Raw genomic sequence first — 19,644 nt, forward strand, 5'->3', positions numbered from 1 at the left:
AACAAATAAGGAAACAAAACAAACTGAACTTCAGCTGCTTCTCAGATAAAAAGAAGACTCATTTGGGATAAACTTCTTCATGATCAAAATAAGACAACTATTCTCTGTGTTTGACACACTCTGCTGTAATCAATAGGGCAATCTTTGGTGGAGCGACCACTGTGTGTACAGCTCCACTCACTCAATAAGCAAACACACCAGCCAGGTGCCTGTGGCTCAAGCTTGTAATGCTAGCCACTCAGGAGATTGGGACCTGAGGGTTGGAGTTTAAAGGTAGTCAGGACAAGAAAATCTAAGAAATTCTTATCTCCAGTTAAGCAACAAAAAGCTGGAAGTGGGACTGTGGCTCAAGTGGTAGAGTGCTAACCTTGACTAAAGAACAGCACCCAAGCCCTGAGTTCAAGTCCCAGTACTAGCACATAAATAAATAACCACACACTTGTAATGGCCAGGCAATTTTGTTATAAATATTGTCTATAAATAATTAAGAAGCTAAAGCCCAAAGAGGGGCACCAACCTAACCAATCATACACAGCTTTATGGCTCAAAATGAGAAACAAAGGACTTTTAAGGCTCAACAGAATCCCCCTCAACCTGGCTTCAATCACAAATGCCCAAATTCAGCAGCCTCTGTGTCTGATTGGATTGTAGTTTGGGCTTGAGGTGAGGAGTGGAGTGGGGGGTGGACAGGGTGTTTAGGGCTCTAGCCAAGGACTAGAAGGCAGAAGGGGACAGAAAAGGAGGTGGTAGGACTTTTGTCCCAATAACTACCTCCCTAGAAAAACCTTAAAAACAAAAGTTTGCCTTTACAATCTGGAGGGGTTTTTCATGTTTCAGCCCATGCTGAATTGTTTTACGCTAGAGCTATAAACCTCCGACAGAGAGGCTGTGGGGACAAGGCTGACCCAACTTTAACTATGCCGGCTCCACTGTAAAGCTCAGGTTACGAGGATCACTTCTGGTGCCAAGGCAGTTTAACAAGTATGAAAGCCTGTAATTCGTTCCAGTTGTCCTGCCTTGCACAGAAGGGCTGTTCCTGGGGTGGGGTCCACCACACTCTTGCCAATGTGGTTCCCATTACCCCTCCACACCCAGCAAGGGGCTGTCGCAGCACAACTGCTGAGTGTAAAGCTTCAGAGTTCCTGTATCCCAGGCGACTGGGAGGTGGGGAGAGCCCGGTGCTCATCTACCCATCCTAAGAAACTTCTCCCCAGATCTGTCTCTTTCCAACCCAAGTTCACCCTCCTGCTTTTTAGTTTGAAAACTTTTCAAGCCTATAGAAAAGCTGAGGTAATGCGAATACACCGATGCTTTCATTCTTCACCTACATCTGTCAACTGCTAATTTGTCACCACAGTTGCTGCCTCTCTATTTATAGGTAGTTTTCTTCTGAACCATTTGAATGGAAGTTGCAGACAGGCATGCTTTTCATATCAGTACACAGCCTTGAAAAAGGACCACTGCACTACTGAGTGAATGAGCAATTGTTGCACAATATTACCAGACACATACCACATCGAAAAGCATCTTCAATTTGTCCCATATGTCTGTCTTACAGCCTTAAAAAAAAATCAGGCACCTAGAGGTAGAGTGCTTGCTTTGCATGCACAAAGCTCTGGGTTTTCCTTGACACCACATACTCAGAAAAAAAGTCAGAAGTGGTGCAGTGGCTCAAGTGGTAGAGCTCTAACCTTGAGAAAAAAAAAAAGCGCAAGGACAGTGCTCAGGCCCTGAATTTAAGCCCCAGGACTGGCAAAAAAAAAAAGTCAGGATCTCATCAAGATCCAAATGTGACATTTGGCTGTTGTGTTTTGCTAGTCTCTTGGAATCTGTGGGAACCTCATGCCCACCCAAACACTTTCATTTTATTATGGCACTGACATTTCTGAAAAGTCCAGGGCACTTTTCCCACAGGCTGGTCTATATTCTGAATGGGTCTTATTGTGTTATTGTGTTTTCACAGTTAGATTTGGGTAAACTATTTTTTTTTTGGTAAACATATCTCACACATGGTAAGATGTATACCTTGGGGTTGGAGGCATGGCTCAGGTTGTAGAGTGCCAGCCAACAAGCTAGCAGGTCTCAGATACCAAGTTTGAGTTCCAGTCTTGGTTCAACATTTTATCTCTTCTTTCCCTTTGTTTCCTTTTCTTTTGTCAGTGCTAGGAATTACGCAGAAGGCCTTATACATGCAAGGCTGCTACGGAACTACAACCCCAGCCCCAAATGCACTCTTGGCTTGGTATATTCTGCAGGAGAGCATGATACTAGGACACTATTCCCATCATTCGGTTTCTCTCAGCATTAATAAGGAATCTCTGACACAAGCCTCATGCTGATCTGCCTCTTGCTTGCTAATTCATCATCCATTCTTCCCCAGTCTTTAGTCTCTACACCTGAAATGCCCTCACCATGGGCTCCTCATGCCAATCAGATGCCAACATCAGTGGGTATTTTTACATGTGCCTTCTTTAATTTTTTAAATATCCTATTAACTGGACGTAAAAACATAAAGACTGTAGATAATAATGGGGTTACATGTATGTCTTCTTGATCGCTGGCAATCTTGGATGTTGATATTCAAGCCCTTATTCAAGGACCAGAGTTTTGTCTTAGTCACACCATTCCTCTAGGCACCGACTAGGTCAATAATCAGCATACTGTAAGTGCTGCAGACACCTTTGCTAGATGGATGAACAGCCAGATGGATTCATAGATGGATGCACATGTTAGGAAGTCAAGGTTGGGATTAAGATGACCCAGCTTTGAATCCCAACTTCCACTTTCCATCCAAAGGGTTGACTTAAATTGGTATTATTTCTACTTTGAGAAAAGCTTACTATTGTAACTGTTCTTTTTTTTTTCTCCTCAGTCCTAGGGCTTGAACTTAGGACCTGGGCACTGTCCTTAGACACTTTTTACTCAAGACCAGAGTTTTGCCACTTGAGCCACAGCACCATTTCTGGCTTTTTCTGTGTATGTGGTTCTGAGGAACCAAAACCAGGACTTTGTGCATGCTAGATGGGCACTCTACCTCTAGGCATTGCTCCCAGCCCCATAATTTTCCTTTAAATAGCATAATATTCAGAAGGAAATATAGAGGACTTATAGGTAGTTAGGACCTAATAATGCACCTCACCTGAGTAGAGGTGTGAGGGAGAATCAAAGAGGTTCAAGAGAGGGAAAAGGAGCCACAATTGCATTGTGTCCAGTATAGTCTGCAGAAGTTTCCTGTGCAGGAGGGGAGCCTCGTCTAGTGAGGCTAGATGTAAGCCAGTAAAACCCCCCATGGAAGGGGGTGCAGGGTTCTGGAGAGAATATCGTTATCCTCACCATCTCAGTTTCCTCTCTCAGCCTCTGTCATTGCTAAAGCTCTTTGATGCTGTCTCTGCTTTATCTACACATTTCTCCTGCTGGGAGGGGAGCGCAGGGGCAGAGGCCTTCTGTGCTCCGAGGGGCTCAGGACCACTCAGCTGAGGGATTCCATGACCTGAGAAACCTGCCCCTTCTCCAGGCCTTAAGGGGCCACTACCCCTTACCATTAACCCACCTCAGGACAAAGGCCATCACCAGCTCAGACAAATAAGCTGCTTAGAAAAACCTCATGCATCATCTTGTCACCCACACAGGGGCCCAGCAGGGATGTCTTAAAAGAGCAGAGAGCCCTGGAGTGCAACTCAGCGACTTTCATTCAGAGGGCTTCTGGCCAGGGGTTGGGAACTGCTGCCAAAATGTGCATGGTGTGGTCCTCAATGCATCAGGGCAGGAAAATAAATCTCTGATCTGCTTTGGAGGCTCCTCTAGATGTTGTATCTTCTTGGGGAATAGCCAGACAGGGGGAACAATGACTATTAGATGAGGACAACACTACAAAGTATGTATTATTATTCTCATTTTATACATGAGGAAGACATGAAAACTCAAGAGGATTGACAATTTCCTAAAAAGCAGAGCTGATAACACTAGAGGAAAAATTCAAATCCAAACTCTTAAGTCTTCTTCTATCTCCTAGCAAGTTCCAGGGGGAAGGAAGGGTGAAGTAGATGACATAAATGCTTGAATCTAGAAGGCCTCAAAAGGGGAAAACAGTCTTGGCCTCATGGTCCCATCTCTGCACCAGCTCTAGGAAAATGAAATCTACCTATAGGTCTTTTTTTTCCCCTGAAAGAAGGAAAAGCATAAGGGGAGATGAGACATACAGATGAGTCTATTAAATGAATAGGTTGGTGGATGGATAGGTAGGTAGGTGGGTGGATGGATGGATGGATGCAAGGGGAAATAAACACTTCAAGATCTGAGCGGTAGCCAGGCACAGTGGCTCATACCTGTAATCCTAGCTACTCAAGAGGCTGAGATTTGAGGAGGATCAAGGTTCAAAGCCAGCTCAGGCACAAAAGGACCTGAGACTTTTATCTCCAATTAAACTCTAGAAAATAAGAAATGGGGCTGTGGCTCAAGGGTAGGGTGGTAGACTTGAGTTAAAGAGCTCAGGGCAGTGCCCAGGTTCAGTTCAAGCCCCATGACCGCCCCCCCCCCAAAAAAAATCTGAGCAATAGGCTAGAAGCATTCAGTTGCACACAAATCACTGATAGGCAATGGATGAACATCAGGTGAAGCAAAAGTTACCTTTCTCCTCAGGAGTTACCCTTTTCCTCTAGGAAGGCCTCTCTGCCTTCTAGGTTCTAGCAAATCTCTGCAGTGTCTCTAGTCCCAGCCTCCTCACTGATGTGCTTCTGGGAAGAGCTGCCTGGAAGTGTCTGTCTCTTTATCAGTCCCAGAGTAAGCCATGAGCCCTGGAACCTGGTAGGTCCTTAATCATAATTTGCTGAATCAAATTGGTTCTGACGGATGAACAAAACTTGTTTTTTTCCCTCCATCATTTCAAGTCTGAAAAACCCTCTCCTGCTTTCATTAGAAATTATTGAGAGTCTGTTGTGGCCAGAAATGTCTTTTGTTTGTAGCCTTGCTAAACACTCATTGTAGGTCTTGTACTGGGCACCAGGAATGCCCTTTAAGAATGGTGTCAGAGCTGGGTACCAGTGGCTCAGATCTGTAATCATAGCTACTCAGGAGGCTGAAATCACAGGATCACAGTTTAAAGACAGTCTGGGTATGAAAATCTATGAAACCCTTATCTCCAATAAACTACCCAAAACAGCCAGAGGTAGAGCTGTGGCTCCAGTAGTCTTGAGAAAGAAAACACACACACACACACACACACACACACACACACACACACACACACACACACACAACCTCAGAGATAATGCCTAGGCCCTGATTTCAAGCCCCATGACCAGCACAAGGAGGAAAACAAAAAGAAAAAAAAAGGAGGTCTGCACATAGTCTGCACATAGGGCTTCTAGGTCTGCATCAAGGGCTTCTGGATAGGAAAACCTTAATTGTCAGAATCCAGGCTTTGGCAGAATCACCCTGGCCAGTTTAAGGGATGGGTGAAGAGACAGGAGTCAGAGAGGATATTCTGCAGTGGTCTAGGGTTAAGAGGATGTCTTAGCCAAAGTACTGCTAATGAGAAGCATTATTTTGCAAAATTAGCAAATACAATCTCAACTACCATTTTTATTCCTTCTTAGACAATACAATAAGGTGTTTACAACCTCAGATTGAAAGGACCTCCAGGATAGTGAAACAAAAGCCATATAATGAATGATTGTTGTCCTTAATGTACTATGTTGTCTCTCATCTCCTTTGCTGTCCCTTGGTTATCTCATATTGGTATAGTATCTCACTTTGTTATCTGATATATTGAATTTATTTGTATTTGGATATTTGAAATTTGATAGGGAAGGGGGGAAAACCAAGACGGGTGGGGGGTGTGGGGGGGGAGGGAAACGGGTACCAAGACATGTGAAAGGGTATCAATGTATGTGAATTAATGCACCTTCTATCTGGCAAATATCATGTAACCCTTTTACTAATTACAATAAAAAAAAGAAAAAAAACAACCTCAGATTGGATGAGATAACTTTTAAGCCCCCTAAAAGTATTATAATTTAGGAGTAAAATCAGAGACAGGGGGTGGGGGGTGGAGGGGGGAAGACCAGAGAACACAGAGCATGCTGGAATCTTGATGTCCTTGACACTACCCCATATTACTTCTTAGCTTCCTTTAACAGGTGAGTATGTGGGTGAGTTAAGAATGTTCTATGCGGGTCATGCAGGTACTGGGGAGAAGCTGGTTCCTATCAGGTGTGTATTTCCCTCCATAGTTTCCACTGGGACATCTAAGAGAAGTTTCTGGAAGTGCAAATGTATTATTATCACTAGCTAGCATGTTATTTATAGAAAAATGGCCCATCAGGAGAAGGAGAGTGGAGCATAAACGAATTACCAGTCATTTTCCTCTCTTTCAACTCCAGGGGGATGGCCAGCTGCCCAGGAGAAAAACCCATCAAGAGCTTCAACACTCATTTGCTGGAAAGGTGAAAGCCATGGGGAATGGAAGCCAAGCAGAGGCCCCTGTCTGAGACTCTGTTTCTAAGACCCCATACAATGTTTGCTTAGCTGCTGCCTTGGGCTTACTCTCCCACCCGAAATCTCTGGAAATCACTCAGGAGGAAGAGGGGATGAGAGCTCAGGGCTCTCAGGCAGAGCTATTAATTGCTGTGGTTCTTCTAAGCTTGGACAAGTGTAACAACCTGTCTTCATTCCAGAATATCTGGCCAAAAACTTTTGGCTTCCAAAAGGGGAATAAGAAATCTAACAATCACTAGGTACCTATTAGGTTACAAACACTGTGCCAGAAACCTTGTCCATATTTTTCTCATGTATATAACTGTGAAGTCCTTTTAAAACCAGCTTCCATTTTTTGTGAAGGAGGAGACTTAGCACCAGAGAGGCTAAGCACATTGATCATGGCTACACAGTACAGTGAGAACTTGCAGCCTTCTATTGCTTAACTTGTCCTAGCACAGCTCCATATGGTGCTCTTACTGTTTTTCTTTCCTAGGGTTTTTTTTTTATCTTTTTGGTTTTTGGAGGGGTGGAGATGGCAGTGAGGCTTGAACTCAAGGCCTTGGGCTCTAGGCAAGTGCTCTACCCAACACTTGAGCTATACCCCCAACACTTTCTGTTTTTCTTCTAGGCCTTGTAAAATAGAGGATTCCCCCCCCCCCCAATCCAGTTTTTAATCTCAAACACCTACATAAATAATGGCAGTTCAGAGAGAGAGGGGGAAGAGAAAACCACATGGTTTCCTGGGGGCATCCAGGGAGCCATTAACCAGTAATGGGGGATCCAGCTGAGCTCAAAGCACCCACCTCAGACCTGATGACAGGGCCAGAGGGTAAAGCTTGAGGGGAGGGTGGGAACAGATGGCTCTCAAAAAACACGTTTAGGAAATGGAAAAAGGATGGGTTGGGGAGCAGCAAGAGATGCTTATAATTCTAGGTAGTGTATAACATTAAAAGCCTGTACACTAGAAAAAGCCATGGGGCCTGATCCCCACTGGTCACCCCCAGTCACAGTCACAAGGAAGAGACCTGCTTGCTTTCTTACAATTCTTTGCAGGAAGGAAGGAAAAGTTTCATCTTTGTACTATTTTTTTTTTAAGATACAACATTGGCCAATATGGCCACGTAACAGAGCTAAGTCTGGACTCCAAGTCCTTGAGCCTACATTCTTTGGGCAGAATGCATTAATTTACTTTCATTGTGTTTATTTTTACCATACCTTCTATTTATGGGAAGTCACATACTCTGCCATGTGACAAGCAAACAATAGTAGTACAATACTATTTTCTTTTAAAGTAAATGGGCTTCCATTAAAAACAACAACAGCAAAAAAAAAAAAAAAAAAAAAAAAAAAAAACAAAATAAAACACAAAAAAAAACCCTTTAAGTATTCGGGAGGCTGAGATTTGAGGATCATGGGTTAAAGTTAGCCCAGACAGGAAATTCCATGAGACTCTTATTTGTAATCAACTACCAATACTACAAGCAGAGCTATGGCTCATACCATAGAGTGCCAGATTTGAGTGAGAAACCCAAGAGACAACCTACGCCCTGAGTTCAAGCACCAGTACAGGCAAATAATAACAACCATTACCACTACCTAACCTTGAAGAAAGGGGTGGTTTAAAGGAACATAAGTCACAGTATAGGTGGACACATTGTGATAATCTACACCATAAGCAAAGTTTAGGATATGGTTATTTCATCTAGTTTTGTCACTGCAGCATAGACCACAAAGCTAAAGGAACCTAGCGGCAAGGCTGTAAAGCAACAGCAGGTTAGAGACAGCCAGGGTCAGGTGTCCTGTTCTATTCCCAGGCCTGTGCAGAACTCCATCCTAGCTTGGGGAGTGGATGCAGCCACTCCAGCTGAGGTTTGTAACTGGACAGCAGAGCTTCACGGATGAGTGGACTTCACAGGTCTGACTGAGCTCTCCTGTGCAAATCCCAAAGTGGTCCAAAGCTGAGCAGCTAAGGGGCAGCTGTCTGGGGGTGGTGATCCCTCACTGCATGCACACATCCTTCTCACGGAGCAATCTCTACTGCTCTGAGGATCCACTGAGCTGATGGATGTGAGCAAATTTGGGGAAAGGAGGCACTGCATATATGCTAGTTATACTATGGCTAGACGCTGGCAGCTCATGCCTGCAATCACCGCTATTCCGGAGGCTGAAACCTGAGGATTGTGGTTCAAAACTAGTCTAAGAATGTCCATGGGTCTCTGGTTACACACACACACACACACACACACACACACACACACACACACACACACACACACCCAGAAGTGGATCAGTCACACCCAGAAGTGTAACAGTGTCTTAAGTGGTAGAGTGCCAGCCCTGAGCAAAAAGGCTAAGGAACAATGCCCAGGCCCTAAACTCAAGCCCCAGTACTGCTGTGCACACACTCCTGTGCATATACTTGTGCATGTGTGTGAACACACACACACACACACACACACACACACACACACACCTCCTCAATTCTTTCTGACCTCTTTTTAGGCACCTTTTCAACAATCTGGGCCCTGAAGTGTCCACAGATACTTTGAGATGTGCTCTGGTATCATTCCCATTTTAATGGGCATAAAATCAGGTTTAGTTTCTAGATGGAAAAAGCCAGGACATGTGGCAATGTGCCTTCATCAAAGGTGGTCTAGGAATTCCTAGATCCAATCAAGCAGCCCTACACCAGAAATGTTATTTTTGTATCTTTGAATGCAGTGGTATTTGGGAAAATGAGTAGAAAGGAACTGCAGAGTCTACAATCTAGTCACACAAGTGACTAATTAGAGGGCCCCAGTTCTCTCAGGATGTTCAGTTGCATTAATTCAAAGTGTGACCTGTTTATTTTGCAAGGTCAGAAGACGCCTTACCTCCTAGAAAGCCAATGTGGCAATTAAATTAGAGTCACTGGAGTTTGCCTGAGGTAATGCATGAAAAAGGCCTTTGTAAACTACATAAAGCAGAAGTGACCCCTGAGAGGGTGTCCCCACTGCCCCCAATTAGAAGGCATAATCATCTACTCCTGGTGGGAGGCCCAGGTGAGGGCTGACCTAGTCCAGGGAGCCCATAATACAGTACAGGGGGGGCCCCAAAGCCTGCATCTTGGTGCAAACTCTAACCCTGCTCCTGGGCAAATATACAAAGCTGAGTCGGCCAATCCCCTATGGTGGCTGTGCACTTTGGAAAAGGGGCGTTTATCGAAAGGAGAAAGAAGGAACATCAACTTATTTTTCACTTTGATTCTGGTTTTCAATTTTGCAGTTAGAGGCCGAGCACTATCTGTGGTTAAAGTTGGAGTAATAATGTAACCAAAGATGATATCAGGGAACTTGGATAACATGATAACAGGGCATATGGCTAAGGAAACCAGACGTGTACAGCCAGAGCCCAGGCTGATGGAAAAAGGAGTCTATATAGAAGAAAGTGACATTGCAGAAGGGATTCTGGCCACAAAGGCCATTGGGAACAGGTCAGGGAGAACTCTCCCCACCAGACGTTGGTACAATAAAAATTTACTTATCAACAAAGAAAAAAATTTTTTTCATACAAGGGAGCTGGGAGAAATGAAGAACAAAATTGCCTGAGAACTCTATATACCTCATATCCTTTACTCTGAAAGCTTGCTAAACAAGCAGACCCAAATAACTGTGGTTGGTAAGGAACAACAAATACAGGTCCCATGGGTTTTCTGGTAGGAGACCAGAAAAGGCTTCCTGGTCCTCTCCCTAAACAAGAAGAAATGGGTATCCCTGGCTTCCTGAATTCACAAACTGACTTGAAAGGACCCCAGCAGACTCTACCAGGGACTGTGGATAGGTCCTAAATTAAGTTGAATTTTAAGAAAACACTTTTTTTATTTTTAAAGGAGCATAGCAGTGTTTTCCATTCCAAAAGAAAAATAAACACTTCTCTACTGGATTGGAAGTCAAAACAAAATAATCCCTGCTGCTTAAAACCTGAGAAAGTCAATTAAACTGCCAAACAACTGTGATACTGGCCAGTGCGAAATTATCTGAGGCCAGGGCAGGAAGGGGTGGGATTCGGGTAGGGGTTAAGGATGGCCCAGTACCTAGGACTTAGCTTTCAGGAAGCAGCAACAAAACATAATGCTTCAGTTATATGGGCTGATTCTTTGAAAACCCTAAAATTCTTACAAAAAGCATACTGGAAAGATTCCATGCTATAGTACAGAACACTAGATTTAATCTCCAGTTCAAATCTAGCTCTATCACATAGAAGTTGAGTAATTTAGAGCAAGTTACTAACCTCTCTGGGCCTCTACTAGTTCAATAGAAGTAAAGTAGGCTATGACACTGGGTAGGTACAAAGAACAAAAACTCCATGGCATAGCATGCCTCTCTTGTATTGGGTGCTTCTTATTTTCAAAGTAGCTTTTCTTTGTGGAATTCCTACTTTTTCTAGCTTCCTGTTAAGGCAGAATAAAAAAAAAAGACTGAATTTCCTTGTGGAAACAAAAGAAGGAGAGAAGGAAAGAAAGGAAGAGAGAGAGAGAGAAGAAGAAAGAAAGAAAGGATGAAAGAGAAAAGACAAGGAAGGGAAGGAAAAGGCAAGGAGAGCAAGCAAGAAAACAACAGGGGCTTTGGAGCAATAGAGGCTTAGTTCTGTTTTTTTTCTGTGCACTAGGGCCATGCACTGATAACAAGTTTCTTCAAGAATCACATAAAACCCACACATACACATAGGTGGATTGCATCTGTAATCCCAGTGACTCAGGAGGCTGAGGTCGGAGGAGCAGGATTAGAAGCAAGCCTAAGCAGGAAAGTCCACAAGAGTTCAATTAACCAACCAAGAGTCAGAAGTACAAGTGTGGCTGAAGCAGTAGAGTGCTGGCATTGAATAAAAAAGCTAAGGGACAGTACCTAGACCCTGAATTAAAGCCCCAGCACCAGTTAAAACAAACAAACAAAACAAAGAGTGACATGAGATAAAGTGAAGTTCCAATTTGACAATGCCTGTAGACTTGCATACAGAACGTATTCATTCCATGCAAATTTTCCCACCTACCCCACCACCCCTTAGCTCTGAGATACTCAGCATCTTTGACCCTCTTAAACACTATCTCCCCTACCTCCCCCTGTTCAAAGCCTCTTTACTTCAGAGTGTGGATTAGATCAATTCATCAAGCATTTACTATTTACGCTGAATAGTTTCCATGGGGTACCTAATCCCAACCACTTCCTCCGCCTCTCGACTGTGACCGGTTGATATTTGGGTGAATTCTCTCCTTTATGTATAACAGTGACTGGTGGATCCATTCTCTTGGGAGAGGATTAGGGTTGGGATGACAGAGAGAAGCCCTTTTTCAGTCCCCACCCCACACCCCTGAGTGCTGCTATGCCGCACGTGCTCTCTTTTACACTTTACAAGGGGAATTTTCAAGGGGCAGACCACAGGCTTGGCAGACTCAGGGTACCAGGCTAGAATTGACACAGCTGAGGCCTCCAGGGAGCAGGGAGGTTGGGCTTCTGGAAAGGAGTCTTTAAGAAGCTCTGTTTCCAAACACCAGAAACAGCCTGGGCTGTTTTAACACCCTTAGGAGAAATCCTAAAAGGGGCCAACCAGAAAGATCCTTTGTCATTGAAACTGTATTCACTCTCTGGGAAACAAACCCTCAAGCAATTGATCTGTTTAGGGTGGTCTCTGAAGTTTAGATTAGTGGTAGAGGATGGGTGTGCAGCTACGGAAGTCTATTGGCTTTGTTATTTTCTGTCGGTTTCCAGCTCAGGGAGTGAACTGCCACGACTCAAGCTAAAGCAGGCACCCTAACACTGAACTACCCTCCCCCTTTCTCCGCCCCCCCCCCGCCCCCCGCAGGCTCCAGCTGTATCAGCTCTAAAATCCAGAATAAATTTGGCAGGTATTTCCTGCTTCACAGCTAGAGCAACAGTTGATCTGAGAGGTTGGGGACCTTGCTGAAGGTTGCCCCAGGGCACCTGCATAAGGGAGTTACAACCCTTGCTTTCTCAGCTACACTGTTGTGTTTTGTTTGTATTTTTGACAGTCCTGGGGCTTGAACTCAGGGACTGGAAGTGATTCCTGAGTTTTGTTACTCTGGAACAGCTCTCTGCCACTTGAGCTATACATAGCTGGACTTTCAGGTTTTTTTGTTTTGTTTTGGTGGTAGACTTTCTTGCCCAGGCTGGCTTTGAATCAAGATCAGGTCCTCAGATCTCAGACTCTTGAGATTACAGACATTAGCCACTAGTGCCTGGTATGCTTTCTAGTTTGCATTGCTCACTCATTGGGCCATTTATTTACTCATCCAAATAACGAATAAGGAGCACTTGTGAAGAGCACACACCAAAGCGTTAAAAGTGGCAATCTCTGGGGTCTGGGATAGGGATCACATTAAAGTTCTACAATTTCCCCTTCTGGGCCATCTAAATATTAATAAGCACTGCTACTTTTATAATTAGCAAAAACAATAAAGATAATCCCATTAAAATACTTTCACTTTTTTTTTCATTAAAAAGAAAAGAAAAAATAAAGAAACCCAATAAGCACATACCAGGTCCACAAAGTAGCGGGGCCCATCTGTCATCACTTACCAGAGCCAGGTCCAGGCCAGTACCAGCAGGTCCCTGGGTACACCAAGGACCTTCCTTTTTAGTGACTCAGGGGACAAGAAGGCAGCAAGCAGGGTCTAGCTATAGGCTTGAGTCACATGGGGTTCTCTCTTGAAACAAATCCCAGAGCAGCAGACCAATCAGAACCCAGACTCCCTCCAGGCACAGGACACATTTATTAACAATCTTTAAAATGGGGCTCTAGGGCCCAGGGATGGAATCCAAAGTGTCCTAAGGCCCCCAGGGAGTGGGAACCAGGAGAAGCAGAATTGAGCAGACAGCTTCAGGCCCAAGTTCCCGGCTTCCATACACATCAATAATGCAATAGCTCCTGTTTGCCCCGGAACTAGCAACAAAACCATTGCTCTGGCTCAGTTAATTAACAAAGGGAGAGATTAAGGACTTTAATCTCTTGCCTTCTCTTTTACCTGCAAGGCTTATTTACTCAGAAATGAACAAAGAACGTTCTCTGCTCTTCTCCTCTACCTTATGCACCCACATAATGCATACATACAGATATCTAAGTGTCTGTCTTGCTGGTTGGGTTTCCCAGTAAATATATTTCCTTCCCAGACTGTTTGAGACCCAGATCCACGGGTTTAAGAACCCCAGGTTCTTTGTCCATGTTTTCTGTGCCAGGTTACCAGAGGAAAATGACTCTTTTTCCCTCAGATGCAGCCAGCTCTCCTGCAGGATACATTTCCTAATGTCCTCAGACAGCATGTTGGGGCCTTTTTCACTCACTCAACACCTTCCTTGGAGGTGTCTTTCCTCCCTTATCACCTTGGAGTGCTGGAGATTTGTTCCCAAGAGAAAGGAAAGCTCTGACATTTCTAGTGCCAGGCAGTGTGTGCGTGTGTGTGTGCGTGTGTGTGTGTGTGTGTGTGTGTGTGTGTGTTGGGGGGAGGGGCTGCAAGTTTCCCTGGAGGGAGATGGCTGATGTTTACTAAACTTCTCTTCTGTGCCAGCACTATGGTAGGGGCTTATCAGTATGAGACTGCCACTTTCTGCTGGAGGAAACAAGTTCTGGGAGAGACTGAGACCTACCGTGAAGACTCACAGTGAAAAAAATCTTACATCAACTGTCTGATTCCAGAGCCCATGGACTTGGCCTTAGGCTTCTTGGAATCTTTGCTTGGGTTTCCAGAATCTGGCTTGGAATTCAGTACCATACAGGTGTTGATAAATTAACATTTGACAGACTCATTTGTGGGAAGAAAGTCGTATGTTTTTCCTCTTTGAATGAGGAAAACTTGGCCCATGGTGATGATCCCAAATAACCTGAATCCTTTCTCCTTCCTACTTAAGGGCTTCAGTCCTCTGAAGGACATCCTTGCAAACAAGTGGACTGGACTTTTCTGGAAACAGAGAGGGCAAATATCTGGGCCAAAGTCAAATAGTACTTTGAGGGCAAAAGATAGCCTGGGGCTCTTCCACAAAAACCTTCAAACTTCCTTTCCTCAAGAAAGCTAGCAGAGAGCTGAGAAAAATAGAGCTCCTCTCCAGGCAAATCTATGCTGAAATCGACTGGGTCCAGTAGCAGCCAGACTGGGCTGAATCTGGGACTTGCTGAAACTTCAGGGGCAGTTTTCATGCTGGATGTGTGAAAACTCAGAACTTTCAGAGGCAGTACAGGGCTTCACATAAACCATTTCTCTTGCTAGGACTGTGAGGAGCAACTAATGAAGCAACAGGTGGCAATGCCTGGTACAGTCCCTGACATGTAGTAGGAAGCCAATTCGCGCTATTTGCATATTTTTTCCTTCCATTTTAGTCTTTTGTCTCTGTATCGTTACTTGTCTCTCTCTACCTGATGTTTCTGTCTTATGCTGTCTGTCCATGCAATTCTCTTGGTGCATCTGCCTGCTGATTCTGTTAGGGGACAAGGAGACAGCAGACACCTTTTTCCCCAACCCCTTGAGCAGAAGCAATCTGCCCAAGCCCATGGAGTGTGCTGGACCTCAGCTCACCCTGTGAGTCCACCATGCACCAGACCTCTCCAACCCTGCCAGCACTCTGAGCAGGGCACAGCCTTATTCTTAATAATAAGGATACAAAACAAAACTTTAAAACCCCACCAAAGTTAGGAAGAGAGGCACTTACCGTTTGCTGCGACCCCCAGGCTGGCAGAGCCACTTTTAACTAAGAATGAATTAGGGACAAACTCTTCTTCAGAGTCTGAGTCCGGGGTTGGCTGGGCCACACCGTTGCCTAGCAACCGCCTCTGGCTCTCATTGGCCGGAGGGGAAGGGGGCGGGGAGGGGGACTGCTCAATAGGGGTTGATGAAGCGGATGAACAATGCAAGGGAGCACCTGCGGACCACAAAGACAAACACAGACAGAAAAAAAAATAATGAAAATCAATTTCCAGGCACACGGGGAAGGGGAGGGGCAAAATAAAACACGCATCAACAGGAGAGGGGGAATTCCCAACACTGCATGATCTACTGCACACGTGCCCCGGGGTGGAGCTGGTGTCTGTCTCCACAGAGAAAGTTGGCCCTGAACTCCTTCAAAGAACAGGGGCCCGGTGCATTAGTCTGTGCAGCTTGCCTTCGGCCCTTCACAAGCACACGGGTCATTCTCTGTGTTTTGCCTGTTTCTTTTCGTTTTGTGGAGAGAAACTGGGATTTTTAGTACTAACTGAGCTATATTGATCAAGCTGCTGTCTTTCCTTGTACTTCAGTTGGCCTCAGTAGTAAAATGGACAGTAAAGTGAAAACTTGGGTGATCACTGAACCCCTGAAATCTGGCAATTCTGTGAGGTCACTAAACTGAAATGTTATTAGTGAGGCTTTAATCCAGCATGCCTGCAACAAGCCCTGGGCCTCCTAAAAGGTAAAAAGAGCTGGAGAGAATGATCTAAAGGCAGCCCTCCATGTTTGGCATTCTAAGATTTCAACACACCAATGTTTTCCTTTTCTATGAATCTGAGATTTCATGATTCTTCAATACTGCCCTACTTGGCAAACTCGGGGATAGGAAGACCCTTAGAAGTCTTCCACAATTCAATATCCTCGGAATGTAGAGTGCAGAGTACATAGTATGCACTAAAGAAATAGTTGCTATGTAGATTAATTGCATGGATCTAAACATACTACTATCCTTAAGTTCTAATAAGGAAAAATGGTATATTTTATAATATCACAGCACTACCATTCTGTGAATCCCCAAATTCAGCATGTCTGACCCTAGTTTCTGTTTTCTCTTGGAACCAAGGGCCCAACTTTCTATAGTTTTATGAACAAACTCCCTAGTCTTCTGAAGGAGGTGATGACCTTTGGGCAGACAATTTGCAGTCTTGTCTGTGGTTGAGCTTTCCACATGTGCAGTACATCGTGTACAAGAACGTAAGCACAAGACAAATAAAAGTATACAGTACAAGACAAGGCATCCACTTGACAGCAACAACTGCTTATTTTCTCCAGTCTTGACTGACAGAAGGTGGGTAACATAATCATATCCATTCTGCTTTGCAAAGAGACAACCTTAGGAACCATAATGCAATCCAGACAAGCTGTCATAAGATTTGGCAGGGCTCGAACAGGAAGAGGGGATAGAGAGTTGCTGATTGTTGGATGCAAAGGAAAAGATGTCCACATAACAGAAGCCCACTCAGTTCACGGCCACAAAACCTTGTGGTATTTTGAAGGTCTCTGACCTTAACACCAACTCCCTGAGCTTAACTGGGAATGACACCGTTAATTGCTTTGTTTACCAATTAGGTGGCTCTTTTAAAAATTAGTTATTATAAGCTTATGGAGTATTTACAATTACATAAGTCAGGTAATGAGTGCATTTATTTTTAGACAATGTCACTTTTTCTCTCCCTCCCTCCTTCCTTTCCTGCCTCTGTTAGCTGGCTCTTTTATTATTATTATTCTTATTATTATTCAACAGGAACAACTGGGGCACAGGTATCAGCTATCAAGGTTCAATCTTTGGATGGCTTCTGTTCAGGCTATGCTTCAGGTGTCCAAATCAATACTCCCAATTCACCATGAGAGCCTGGCCAGGATATAAGACTGAGGCATGCCTTCCCATGAGCCAACCTGTCTTCTGTTCAGATATCACATCTACCCCTCTGTACTCATGGCATCTGTCTTCCACAGAAATGTAAACGGTATCTCTATGGGGGTAGAGTGCATGTTTGGAGTGGGCTTTGGTATTCGACAGACCTGGAGTTCACATCTTAGCCTAGCCTCCTAGATTATATGACCTTGGAAAAATTACTTCTAGTTTCTCATTTATAAATTCTCTAGCCTCTGGAACTTTGCTCATTTTTTAAAAAGAGTTAGGAAAGCTCATTAGGAAAGAAGTGGGGAAGAGAAAGAGATTATGTGTTATAGATAAGGCATGGGTGATGGGAGCTTTAGTTCATCTTTAGCCATCCTCTGGCATCTTCTGGGAATACAGCCTTTGGTTAGAGAAAATGGGGGTTTCAAGGTGTGCGTAGGTGTACATAGCTAAAATAGTGGAATCCATAGCACCTTGCCTTTTATATAGTTACTGAGGATGAGAGCTCTTCTATATGAACACATTCTGTAAGTAGGAGCCTGTGCATTGCTAGATGTTCATTAACTCAAATACAACCATCCCCCCGGAAACCCATTCCTGACTCCTTTTCTCCCCCCATGATCCCAGTTTTAGCAAGACTTTTTCTAGCAGGCTGCATTTATTAAACAAATATACACTCATTTCCTCTTCTATTAACCAGACATCTTGTAATCTCCAATCAGAGCCTTTGATGAGCCTGAGATAACCAGGACCATACCATGCTCAGTTGTTAGAATTTCAGCCCAAAGTTAAGAAATATGATATGTTGTTCCAGGGTGTTTGTTTCAGCCTCTTCCTGAGTAAAGATGTCAAGCTTTACCAAGAAGGGAGTTCCAGAACTAAGTATATTATCCCATCATAAACTTCAGGCATCGTGAATGAAGCCCAGTCCTGAGAGCTCCTTTCCCAGGCTTCATGTCTGCCTCCTTTTCCATAAGTCCAGTTGAAAAGTCCTGAGGCCTCTCTCTAGGCCTCTGGGGGCCTCTGAATACTCATCATTTACACTGAAAGTGCCTCACAAAGTGCCAGGCCTTTTGTAAGTATCAGACCTTCCTATAGAAGTTCACACATTATTAAAAACGGTTTAATCCTCATCTTCTCATCCATTGACATTCATTTCAGAGATCTCCAAGAATGAGTGCAAAGAATAATTTCTTAGGATGCAGGAACCTATTAGGAAATATTTGTTTTCACTTGTGAATTTTCAAATGTTTATATTTTATGATGTACACACCTGAAATACATATACTGAGTTACACTGCTGTAATTCAGCATGTGCAGAAGCAGAGGAGGAGCAAAGGACAAATGAAGAGTCTGGGCTTTGAAGCCAGACTGTCTTGCTCGAAATCCAAGTCTCCTACTTGCTACATGCTAGTGCAGTCATTTTACCTTTTGTGCCTTGCTTCCTTCTGTGTGCATGTGCGCGTTCATGTGCCAATACTGAGGTTTGAAGTCCCATGCCAGGGCTCTGTCCCTTAGCTTTTTTGTTCAGGGCTAGCACTGAACTTCAGCTCCATTTTTGGCATTTTGTAGGTTCACTGGAGATAAGCATCTCATGGACTTTCCCGCCTGAGCTGGCTTCAAATCAGGATTCTCAGGTCTCAGCCTACCATGTAGCTAGAATTATGAGCCTTTGTCACCTGGCTGACTTTTCTCATTTTCAAGTGAAGATTAGGAGGAAAACCAAAAATCTCTTTGGGGGGATCATTTGAGGAATAAAAGAGTAAATACAAATCACATATTAAAACTGTTCTGTAAACACCTAAGAATACTAGCTGTGGCTATGCATATCTGCACTAACTGTATCTTTTTTCAATGTTCAAATATATTTTTATTATCGTTAAGTATTTGTACAAAGGAACTGTCATTCAACAAAGCATTTTGCCATGCAACAATGCATCTTAATTAATGTGACCCCTTTCTCCTTCTTTTCATCCCTCCCAGCACTATCCCTTCCCTCGATCCATATTTCTTTCTAATATCATGTTCTTCCCACATGAAATTTTTCATTGGTTATTTATTTTAAAGAAGAAAATAGATTATTTTACTTTTCCTTCATAGAGAAGATCTTCATTCCTAAAGGATACTTTTGTATCATATCTTTGTTAACTATCTTTCTTTTTTAGTATAATAGTGGACAGTTGTTAAAGTCTGGCTAACAGCCAAATACCTTTTACATGATCTCTCTCTTAGAATAATACAGTTGGTAGGAAAATTCATCCTCTTTTAAGGTCAAGAAACACAGGCACAGAGAAATGAAATAAAGTGTCTGTGGCCATCAGAATGACATAAGAATCCTTAACTGCCATGCTCTTACCGTTGAATGGTGACCATAAAACTTACCAGCCCTGATTTGGATTTTCACACTGACCACAGGGAAGGTCTGGTCCATTAGAAAAGCACAACTGAAATAGAAAGAGCATGGCCTCCCTATGGGGCAAACCAAGGGTTGAAACCCAGTTTCATTGTTGACTGACATGGAGAAGTCACCTCCATTTTTCCCTTGAAAAATGCAGTGGGA

At 43.8% G+C, this 19,644-nt stretch overlaps 1 protein-coding gene across 1 annotated transcript in view; it reads right to left on the reverse strand.

Annotated features, from left to right (window-relative positions):
- The window catches only part of Tenm4 (teneurin transmembrane protein 4), a 716,831-nt gene that overhangs the window by 267,880 nt on the left and 429,307 nt on the right, over positions 1–19,644 (reverse strand). The window contains exon 7 of the mRNA XM_090348503.1: positions 15,171–15,380. Coding sequence (XP_090204629.1) covers positions 15,171–15,380 — 210 coding nt within the window. The remainder of the gene's footprint in view (positions 1–15,170; positions 15,381–19,644) is intronic.

This window comes from Megascapheus bottae, chromosome 16, assembly GCF_031878675.1.
Source record: "Megascapheus bottae isolate mThoBot1 chromosome 16, mThoBot2.hap1, whole genome shotgun sequence".
Classification (NCBI taxonomy): Eukaryota; Metazoa; Chordata; class Mammalia; order Rodentia; family Geomyidae; genus Megascapheus; species Megascapheus bottae.